This window comes from Ceratotherium simum, chromosome 8, assembly GCF_057802395.1.
Source record: "Ceratotherium simum simum isolate JZ-2026a chromosome 8, ASM5780239v1, whole genome shotgun sequence".
Classification (NCBI taxonomy): Eukaryota; Metazoa; Chordata; class Mammalia; order Perissodactyla; family Rhinocerotidae; genus Ceratotherium; species Ceratotherium simum.
Window position 1 is genome coordinate 3,466,277 of NC_141907.1, and position 10,781 is coordinate 3,477,057.

At 59.1% G+C, this 10,781-nt stretch overlaps 1 protein-coding gene across 1 annotated transcript; it reads right to left on the reverse strand.

Annotated features, from left to right (window-relative positions):
- Positions 1–4,186: 4,186 nt before the first annotated feature.
- Positions 4,187–8,791, reverse strand: GPR78 (G protein-coupled receptor 78). Its single transcript, XM_004444056.1, is given in 6 exon segments — positions 4,187–4,387; positions 7,066–7,189; positions 8,089–8,134; positions 8,137–8,253; positions 8,256–8,623; positions 8,625–8,791. Coding segments are annotated over 6 exon segments (1,023 nt in total).
- Between the last annotated feature and the right edge of the window lie 1,990 nt (positions 8,792–10,781).

Below are 10,781 nucleotides of genomic sequence, written 5' to 3' on the forward strand. Positions count from 1 at the left end.
ACCAGCTAGGGGTGCACGTTCCTCCTTGGGTGCTGGGATGGAGACAGGAGAGTCTCCTTGCTGTCCCCTCCTGCGGGCAGGTTTGGTTCCCATGGACTCTGAGCCTGCAGCCCTCAGGTGTCCAACTTTACACAGGCGTCTCCTATTACAGCCCTCTTATCAGCTTTGTTTTTCTTTCTGAGTTGTATGTAAAATGATGACACAGCTTTAAACCAGTGGCATTTTAGATTTGATACAAAAGGGTCAGTGTTACTAATTCAAAAGGTATATGCACCTCCATGTTCATTGCAGCATTATGCACAACAGCCAAGACTTAGAAACAACCTAAGTGTCCATGGACAGATGAATGGATAAAGAAGATGTGGTAGACATACACAATGGAATACTACTCAGCCATAAAAAAGGATGAAATCTTGCCATTTGTGACAATATGGATGGAACTTGAGGGCATTATGCTAAGTGAAATAAGTCAGACGGAGAAAGCCAAATACTGTATGATTTCACTCATATGTGGAAGATAAACAAACAAACACATGGATATGGAGAATAGATTGGTGGTTACCAGAGCAGAAGGGGGTGGGGGGAGGGTAAAAGGGGTAAAGGGGTACAAGTGCACAATGACGGATGGTAATTAGACTTTTGGGGCTGAACATGCTGTAGTCTATTCAGAAGCCAAAATATGTTGTGTATCTGAAATTTATATAATGTTATAAACCAATGTTTCCTCAATTAAAGAAAAAATTTTTTAAAGGTCAATGCTAGCTACTGTTATTTTTAAAGACCCAGTGAGAAGAATGTGCTAATCCCCTCTGGGACCGGCGTCTTTCCTCCCCAGCGAAGTTGGAAAGGACAACCTCTCCCCCACTGCTCGTCAGCCGGGAGAGCCTGACCCACCAAGTGGTTTGTCAGGGCAGGTCTCGGGCTGGGTTAGCCTTTCCCAGGGACCAGGAGATGTGAAAGTCCCCCCATCTCCCCAGTCCTGGCCCCGTCCAGCCAGCCTGCCAGATAATGGGTCAAGGGGGGATGGGCAGCACGCAGCCAGACCTACGCTGTCAGGACGGGGCCAGATGACCCAGCAGATGCACCTGGAGGCGGAAGCTGCAAGAACTCGGATGCCCAGGGCCGGGCGCATGAGCCCAGGTGGCTGCTTGTGGACAAGCTGCTAGTCGTGGGAAGAGGACAGACTCTGCCATACCATATGGGTCACTTCTCCAGGCAGTGGACCCTCAGCCACTGACTAACCTCAGCAAGGGGTTCGAGATGATGGGGTGGGGTGGTTGGGAGTCCACTCCCCAGCCGGGAGATGACTTCCTGGGCACCCCTCCTTCGGTGCCTGGCTGAAGCATCAAGGCCTCTGGGAGCCACCCTCAAGCCCCCACCATCAGGAGACCCCCTCCATGCTTCCTCTGGATCAGCGCTGAACTCATTGAACTTACCGTAGTTAATTCATCCATGAGGGCTCCCCAACCACAGGCTCGGTGCCGCCCCTGCTGGGCCCTGGAGAGACATTCTCAGCACACACAGCCCTTGCCTGGAATTGCCAGTGAGAAAGCCAGCAGCCACGCCCTGTGCAGCGGCGAGTGGTTCCTGCCCTGTGGGGTCTCCGGGCCCTCTGAGAATCAGATGGGAGCTAAGGATCCTTCCCGAAAGAGCACACACGGTGCTGGGTGCCCCTGGCTCATGCCCTGGGAAAGCACGAGGTTTGCGGGAGAACTGAGCGCCGCCCCCCGCCCACGGCACACGTGGTGCAGGGTCTAATCCCGGTCATCTAGGAAGCCCAGCAGGGGATCCGCTTTCCTGGTAATCAGACAGTTAGCTTCCGGCTAATACAAAGGCTGAATTTTTCCCTTTTGCAGAGAAACGAGAGACTCTTTGAGTAAAATGTTTCTTGGTTCACAAAGTTCTTGGGACATGACACCGTTTTGCAATACGTTTAAGTGCACATGAAAAGTATCTTTCAAATTAAAAAAAGACCACAAGCCCAAGACGAAAAACAGCACAGTGAGTAAGCCACATCAGCTGATGGAGAGAATGTTCTAGAATGCCCGGCATGGCTGCAACTAATGGCACTCCCCTGGGAGGCGCCTATGTCTCACTGGTCTTCTAGAAAATTCTGTGGGGGCTTCGGGGAAGGCAAAATAGGAGAGGAACTGTCACCACCGCTACCAAGTGTTGTCTCTTTCCAACCGTGGCATTTTCCACAGGACAGGGTACGCGTATTTCCTCGGATGGATTTAAGGCTGTAAGACCGTCCTTTAACACGGCAAGGCTGTGGTAACCTGAGGCCCAGCCCTGCTGGCTGGTGTGCCGCCCCCAGCCCCAGCGGCTCCCAGGAAGGAGGGAGGGTGCAGCCTGCAGGGTCCCAGCCAGGCTCTGCAGTTAGAGACCCAGCTCTCCTCTGCAAGCACTGGAGTACCCAGGGGGCCGCCGGGCCTCTGGGTCCACATGCGTCCTGTGAACCAGGGGGATGACGCCCATAAACCCCCCTCACGCCTGCACCCACAGCCCAGGGCTGGACTGAGGGCCTTCACTGAACTGCCCAGGGGGGTTCTTTTTAACTGCTTCCTGACCATATATCTACAGTTATTATTCCTAAAAATAATTTGTTTTCTTTGAATTGCACCTTATAATTTACAAGCACTTACATATATCCCGCTGCGGGGAGATGTTAGAGAATCAGCCAAAAGCAGCCAAACCACACTCAGTTATTTGGAAAAGAATTTGTCACGCTGGCTCCACCAGGCTAACTGTCACTAAAGCCTGGATGGCCAAGAGGAGTGGACTGCTGTGTGTGTCCGGAAGGAAAGGACTCAGGACCAGCCTGCCCTGGACCTGGGGTGGGGCCAGTGCTGCGGGCTCTGCAGGATCCCATGGGCGAGGCCTGTCGGAGAGTCCGTCCTGCCAGTGGTGGGGCCTGATCCTGCAGCCCACCCCTGGTTCTGCAGGGGACGGCCTGGGGCCTGGAGAGGGAAGACAGCAGAAATGAACCACTGAAGTGAGAAGTGTGTCCACTCATTCATTCATTCACTCGCTTGCTCCTTCACACAGCACGCCTCTCCCGAGGGCCTGCTTACACGCTGAGCATCAGCCTCTTCCTGGACTGCAAAGAGGACAGACGAGCACTCAGTTCCCAGACGTTGTCCCCTGGGTCCATTTGGTGACAATGACAGTGGGTGGCCACACCCAGGAGTGGCCCCCTCGACCACTAGAATGAAAACGATGCTGCAACTCAAGGCAAGCCCCCCCCCCGGCTCCCCCGGGGCTGAGCAGAGTGGCTGCAGCTGGGGAGGGAGCCCCACCCTCCTGACCACTGTCCCCTGGACACCTGGACTCTGCCTGCTGCTGTGACCGTCTTGACCATATGATGATGGTGATCAAGAGGACAAAGGAGGCCTTGGGAGAAAGGGACAGGGTCCATGTGCTTTTACGTCTCTGTCAGAAAAGGCTCTGAGCACACGGACATTCTTCACGTCTTCCCCAGTCAGAGTTCTGGTCCCTCCTGGTAAACTAGACAGGACGCAGGCCGGCCGGTGAGCCCAGCGCACGCGCATCGCAGCGAGCAGAGGAGCAGAAGGAGCGGACTGCAAGGTTCCTCAGAGACGGGCACTTCTCTGGGGGCCGGCGCCGGCCTGCTCTGGGGCGCCCAGCCCTGGCCACAGGTTGTCAGACCTGAGATCCAGGAGCCCCAAACCAGACTCTCCATAGAACTTACCTTCCAAACCTGGACGATGCCGAGAGTGAAGGGGGGCGATATTAATCACTAGGCTGGGGCAACAGGCGTTAACCTGGGCCATCCCGACAGACCCCGAGTAAGCCTGGTCACCCTACCATACAGCAGCTGTCACAGGAGACCCGCTGTGTCCCGGGCACTGCACAGGGTACCTTCCCACCACCGTCGTAAAGCATCACAACACTCCCAGAAAAGAGGCGGGGAAACTGAGGCTCAGAGAGGGAAAGCCACTGCCCTCAGCACACCTAGCAACCACGTGGCCGAGCCCGGAGAAGAAACAACCCACAGCCTGTGCCATCTCCTCTGCCCCACAACTGCTGCCCCCACAACCTCTGCCCAAAGCCAAGCTGCCATTTTGGGGGTCCCAAGGGGCATTTATGTGGCAAGACCAGTGCCCGGTCCGCTGGGCTCCAAGGAGGCCCGGCCAGCCCTCAGTGTGTCCGCTGCAGGCAGAAGTCATTCTCCGTGTCTGTGAGCTCTGTGGGCAGATGCTGGGTGTGGGTGTCTCCTCGGCAGCCGGTTGGCTATGCCGGCCCGGACCTGGGGACACTGCTGGCGGAGCACAGAGTACAGAAAGGGGTTGGCCGCCACCTCACTGTAGCTCAGGCACTTGCTCAGGACGCCCCAGGGAGCATTGATGGTGACAGAGGGCACGAGCTCCACCAGCCCGTGGGGAGTTGAGCAGGTAGTTCAGCTCAGCAGTGGTGACCACACTCAGGCACACACACCTGTGCTCTAGAGGTTCGGAAGGTTCTAGTTCTAGAACCACAGATGAGTACAAGTGGGAGCCCACACATTTGCTAGCTGAGGGACTCTGTGCCAGCTCCGAGCCTCAGGCACGTGCCTCCAGGGAGGGGCGCCGAGGGACAGGTCTGAGAGCAGCACAGGAGGGTTTGTGTTCGGAGAGCTGCCTGTGGGCGCCTCCCACATCATAAGTGGGAACTGAATCAGAACCTCAGAGCTGTGAGTGTGGATGAGGTTCTAAGGTGGCTGGCAGTCTAACCCACAAGAATTCATGCGTCCACCGGTGTGCACTCCTGTCCGGAGTCTCTCACCCCTTGGGGGGCTGTGCACTTATTCCCGCTATTCCGCCATTGCTGAAAATGGTTTAGAGCTGGGATCTTCTCCTGGGAATTGTTTTCAGAACTTGGAATCATTCTTAGGTTCTTCTGTGGACACTTTGAAGATGAATTTAATGTGGTTAGAAACGGCATAGTCACCTTGAGCCAGTGGTGAGGGTGAAGAAGGTAAAGGGGCTGGGGACACCGCGATTTTTCTGCTCTGTTTCTTGGTTGTCACCCTGGGGTTTTATTTATTCAATCAGCGGTGTGCGGCAGGCGGACAAGAAGGGCCAGGACGTAGAGCTCTCCTCCAGGACTCAGCAGTCTGGGGGGCGGGGTGCAGGTGGACACAGGGCCAGGATGCTGCTCCCAAACTCAGTCCCTCGATGCCCTCCCTGTCTGCAGACACTTGCCTGCGCTCATCGATCTGCGTCTCCTGCATCAGGACCAAGAGCCCATCCTGCAGTGCTCATGGGGACCAGGCGCAGAGCTGGGCCCACAGGAGGTGCTTGGCCGGCGGTGAGTGAGTGAGGGAAAGATACATCACCTCTCAAGCCTCATGACAACCAGAGCAGCTCTATTCTGTCCACATTTTCCCTACGGGGCTGGGGGCGGTAGGTCACAGAGAAGACAGCGGGAGCTGCCTGGGTCTTGGAGTTGGCATGGTGGAAATGAGGCTGCACATGTAGGCACCGCGGCTGTTCTGGGTTCTTCCTCCTGCACACACGTGTGCACTCATACAGACATGCACGCTCACACACACACTCGGGCCCTTGCACACATGCATAAAAATAAAAGTAAGACCCAGCCACCAACATAGCATGGTGGCTGAGTAAGCCAGGCTCCCTCATTATGCATTTATCATCTCAGGAGAAAATGCTCAAGCTGGGTCCACATGCAAGCACTCTGGGAACTCCAGCACCCACCACACACACACACACACACACGTGTACGCACACTCACACAGTCACGTGTACACACTCACATGTGTACACATGCACACTCACACAGTTATGTGTGTACACATAAGCACATGCACACGAGTGCTCACACAGACACACGTGTGCACATACCTGACACCCGGATCAGATAAATGTCTGGTTCACAGGAGAACGCCACAGTTTCCTCTGTCCACAATTGCGCCCATGCAGTTTCCTAAGAACTTGAGGCCTTTGCCAGTTTCGAGTGAGGAAGCACGGTGCCCGTGACCCACAAGAAACCCACTCGTGTCCCTGAGCCCAGTGGGATAGGTGGCCAAGAGCCACGTGACTCGTGTCCTGAGCACTGACTCCGAAGAGCTCTCAGGGTAAGGGGAGCTGACAGGGAGGAGAAGCCCGCTCCCCTCGGCCCAGAAGCTCCAGGACCCCCCACCCCTGGCTTGTGAGAAACCCCCTCCCAACAACACCTAACAAACCAATGGCCTGAGGAGGCAGACAGGCAGCCTGAACAGACAAGTGGACCTCGCAGGGCATTCTGGAGCCCCAGGGGAACTTTGGATGATCAAACCCAGGAGCCTGGCGCCATGCCCCCTGCCTGCTCTCTCCCTTGGTGGGGAGGCCCAGGACATAGTTGACCCAGCCCCAGGAGGCTGAGGACCATCAGCTCCTCCTGGGAGCCACTTCTGTCAGGGCGTCCTTCTGCTGCAGCTCAAGACAGGGGGGAGCAGGGACCACTCAGGGCCCTGGCTGTGGAATGAGAATCCCAGGAACCCTGCAGGCAGGAACACAGACCACACTGCCCTCATCACAGTATGTGACAGTGGTACCCAGGGGCCCTTTACACAAGGTTTTCCTCAGTCTCCTGCGAGCTCCAGGCCAGGGTCTCCAGGGAGAGGGATGGCAAGAGGAGCAAAGAGACCACTCACTCAGCTGTGACAGTCCTGAGGCCCTGGCCTGGGCCTCCACCCTGGATCCTGGAATCCATGCCCAGGGGATGCTGAGTCTGAGGGCTGGGTTGGTCCCAGTCTCCTAACTGATCTTGAAAGCTTCCCAAGGTTGGAAAGAAGCAGACAGACCCCACACCTACCTGTGCCCTGGCCTCAGTCTCCCTGGACAGGGGCAGTCTCCTCATTTATGGCATGGGATGTGGGGCTGTGATAGCTCTGTCCCAGGGCCCTGGACAAGAGCAGAGGGGATGCCCTGGTGCCTCAGCTGTAGAGGAGGAGCCCTGTGGGTGTCAACTTCCCTCCAGGTGCCCAGCCGGAAGACATCAGAGGCCTGCCTGACTGAGGTCAAACCCACTCCCCAGCGGCTCCCAGGACAGGCGCCTGACAACCAGGACCCAGCGGGTCACAACACGTGGGGCAAAGCAGATGACGGAGGACCCAATGAAGAGGCTGATCTTCCTGGCAGCCCGCTGGCGGCACCGCTTCTGCTCAGGGAGGCAGGGCTGCCACCCGCTGCAGGGAGAGAGGAGAGGATGGCCCTCAGGGCGCCCGGGGACCGGGGGCAGAGCCACAGCCCAGATCCGAGAGCCAGACAGGGCAGGTTCACAGGGGACGTCCAGGCTGGAGAGCCCAAGGAATAGAGCGGGACAGGACAAGAGAGAGAAGGAACAGGGGGAAGAGGTGGATTTCTTCTGTAAAGGTGAAATAAAAGAGGCATGGAGGGCAGGGAGGAGGGGACCACTCTCTTCCCCTTCCCTCTCTAACCACCCCCCCCACTCTTCCTTCCCCTCTGTGCAGAGGGAACTAAGTCAGACCTGCTGAAGGAGAGCACGCTGGGTCCTCAGTGAGGGAGAAGCCACCAGGGCCTGCCGTCCTGGGGCAGGAGAGTATGGGGAGCTCTGCACACAGGGGAGAGAAGGACAAGGCGAGCGATGATAGCAGCGGAAGATGCAATGGGCAAATGCAGGCCAGGTGGTGAGCAGACAGGACCCGGCAGACCCTCCCAAGACCTGAGACCCCAGGCCAGGCAAGGGCACCCAGCCGGCGGGGCAGAAACGGAGAGGAGTGTTCAGATCCACACCCACCTGCCCCAGGAGGGGAGTGTGACTGACCCCACAGCAGGGCCGTGGCACACACCTCACAGCCCCTGCAAAAGCTCCCTGTGTGCTGTGGGCACATATTCTACACGGCAGAGACAGACGCTGAGAAGCATCTGGCCCTTCGGTGTGCAGACACACAGAGTGTGCAAAGAAGCCAATATGGAAACCCTGTTGGCATGTGCACAGGAAGCCCCACAAGCATGTGAATGCCTGCAGCAGGTGACAGTGCCCGCAGGCTCCTTGAGCCAACTGCTGAGCAGGGGGCAGGAGCTCTGGTGAGGCCCTCAGGGTTGGGGCACACGGGCCGGCTACCTGGGGTGCAAGTCTACCATCTGCTCCGGCGCTTGCATGGTGATGCGTCTATGCGCCGGCAGTGGCCGCACGCCACCCGCAGCACCTCGACGGAGGGGAGGCTGAGCGCGGCGAGCGGCAGCGAGAAGCCCGCGGCGTGGAGCGCGGCGGGGAAGGCGGCGAGGACTGCAGGCGCAGCGAGTAGGACGCCAAGGCGCCGCTGTAGTCGAGCCTCGAGCAGACGAACGCAGCAAACGCGAAGTCCAACGACTGTCTCCACGCGTAGGCCAGCAGCAGGCGGGCGTCGCGCAGTCGCAGACGCCGGGCGTGGAGCAGCGGGAAACCCACCGCCAGCCACTGGTTCGCGCCCAGTGCCGCCACGCTCCGCACCGCGTTGGACGCCAGGAAGGTGTCCAGGAAACCAACGACCTGGCATGCGCCTGGCCCCGACAGCGGCCGCCTGCGCAGCACGCTGAGTAGCGTGAACGGCATCTCGAGCGCCGCCAGCAGCAGGTGGCCCAGCGACAGGTTCACCAGGAAGACGCCCGGGGCGCGCGCGCAGCTCAGCGCTATAGGCGCAGCAGAGCAGCACCAGCGCGTTGGACAGCAGCGACACGGCCTGCGCCAGCGCCGGCAGCCCCGCCAGCAGCGCCTCTCCCGGGCCCAGGGCGCTAGCAGCTCGCCAGGCGCCCCGCGGGCCGGCGGCAGCGGGGGCCGCGCTCATGGCTCATCTCCCGGCGCGGGAGGGGAGCGCGGCGGGGAGCCGGCCCGCCCGCGGAGTCCCGGAGATCCAGAGGCGGCGGGCAGGGTCCGGAACGGCACTCGGAAAGCGGCGGCAAGCACCGGGTCCTGGGTGCCCTGTCCAAGCGCGCTGCGCTGCGGAGCCGGGAGCGGCCCGGGGCGGGCGGATCGCAGACGCCGCCGCACTTGTCACCGCCCGCGGCGCTGTCCAGGGTGCTGAACGCGCTCGCCGTCCCCGCGCTGGGCGCACTGCTACCCCGCGACGCCGTCCCGCGGCTAAAGGTAGGCGTCAGGGCGAGGGGTGTGGCGGGCACAGAGGTCTCTTTGCTGTCGCCTTGTCTTTCCTTCCCTCCTCATGGAGTTGCGGGAGGGAGCTCCGCACCTTCTACTCCGGACCTGGTCGGTCCTTACAATGGTCACAGCTTCTCCGCCGGAGCCTCCAGCGGTGACTCATGCGCAGTGGAGATGCTAGCCCCCGGGTCCGCTCCTCCTCGGATGCGTCACCCTTCACCACACGCCCAGCGCGCCTCTGCACTGGTACCAAACTGCCGAGTGACCCGGCGGTTTGTGGGGGGCAGAGAGCAGGGAGACTGAGGGGGCAGGGAGCTGTGCGGGGTGGCAGAGGGAGCGACAAGGAGGGAGCTAGAGAGACAAAGCTCGCGCCGGCTGGGTCACACTCCCCTTCCCCAATCCCCAGCTCAGGGCCAGGGACTCATCCAAGTTTGTGCACCAAGAACGGCTGCAAGAAGAGGAAAGGGGTTGGAGGAGGAAGGAGGGGAGGAGGGAGACGAGGAAGGAAAGGTAAAGAGGAACAGAGGAAGTGGGCGGAAGGCGGGAGCCCGGACAGGAAAGCAGAGGGAGAGGGAAGGAGAGCCGGAGAAGGTGGGAGAAGCAGCTCCCAGCGGGGCTGCAGTGTGGACACACCTTTGGAGCTGAGCTCTGCCCTTCCAGGTGGCTCTTGCTGCCCTTGGGAAGGGGAGTCTGTCTCTCTCCCCACCTCCGCTGACCCCTCTTGGCTTCTGAACCTAGTCACCCCGTGGGAATCTTCCAATCCCTTCAGTGGCCAGTTGGCAGGACAAGGAGCAGGGAAGGCATTTGGAAGTTGCTGGCTCCAGGAAGCTTTTCTGGCATCTTCTCTGCAGTGGCAACCAGACATGAATGGAGCCAGAAGGCAGACCCTCACCCCACCTTTCCCCACTCCCACCCACCCACCCTCACTAGGAGACTCTGACAGCCTACCCCTTTCTGAAGAACAAAGTGTGGCTGGTGGGGAGGGGGCTCACCCTTGTGGGGGTCTCCCTGGTGCCAGTGCTGTAAGGACTGGAGAGAGGGCAGGTGGCTGGAGGAAGCATGAGGATGGACAACCTGCACTGGCCACCTCACCCCAGCCACGTGGCCTTGGGCAAGTCACTCAACCTCCTGGGCCTCCTCTGCTCATCTGTATGACGGGGATATTAATAGCCAGCAATAGCACCTGCCTCCTGTGGCTGCTGTTAGGATTAAACTCACGAATATGCATAAAGGGCTTAGAACAGTGCCAGGCACACCACAGTGAGCACTCAGAGAAATGTCGGCCTCAGTTGCGATTCCCACTTTATGGTTGAAGAAAGGAAGACTCAGATGAGGCAAGTGTCTTTTCCAGGGCCATGTAACTAGAAATCAGCGTGCTGGGAATCAAACTCAGTCCTTCCGGCTCCATCCCAACGTCCTCGTCATCCCTCCACGGCCCCAGGCGCAGCCTCCATCCGCCAAATGCAGCAGCTTCCTCTCTCCCCGGCCCTCCTGCTGATCTGCTTTCACATCCAAGATCGGACCTTGCCTGAAACCAGAACAGAAGTGTCAAGGCCTTCTTGACTTTCCAGGAAGAGCAGGCAGCTCTGCAGCCCCTGGTATCCCCCCCTGCACCCGCAGGGGTGCAGGGGGATAGCTGGGACAATGGAGGTGGCCTTGACAGCATGGTAGCAGGAGATCCC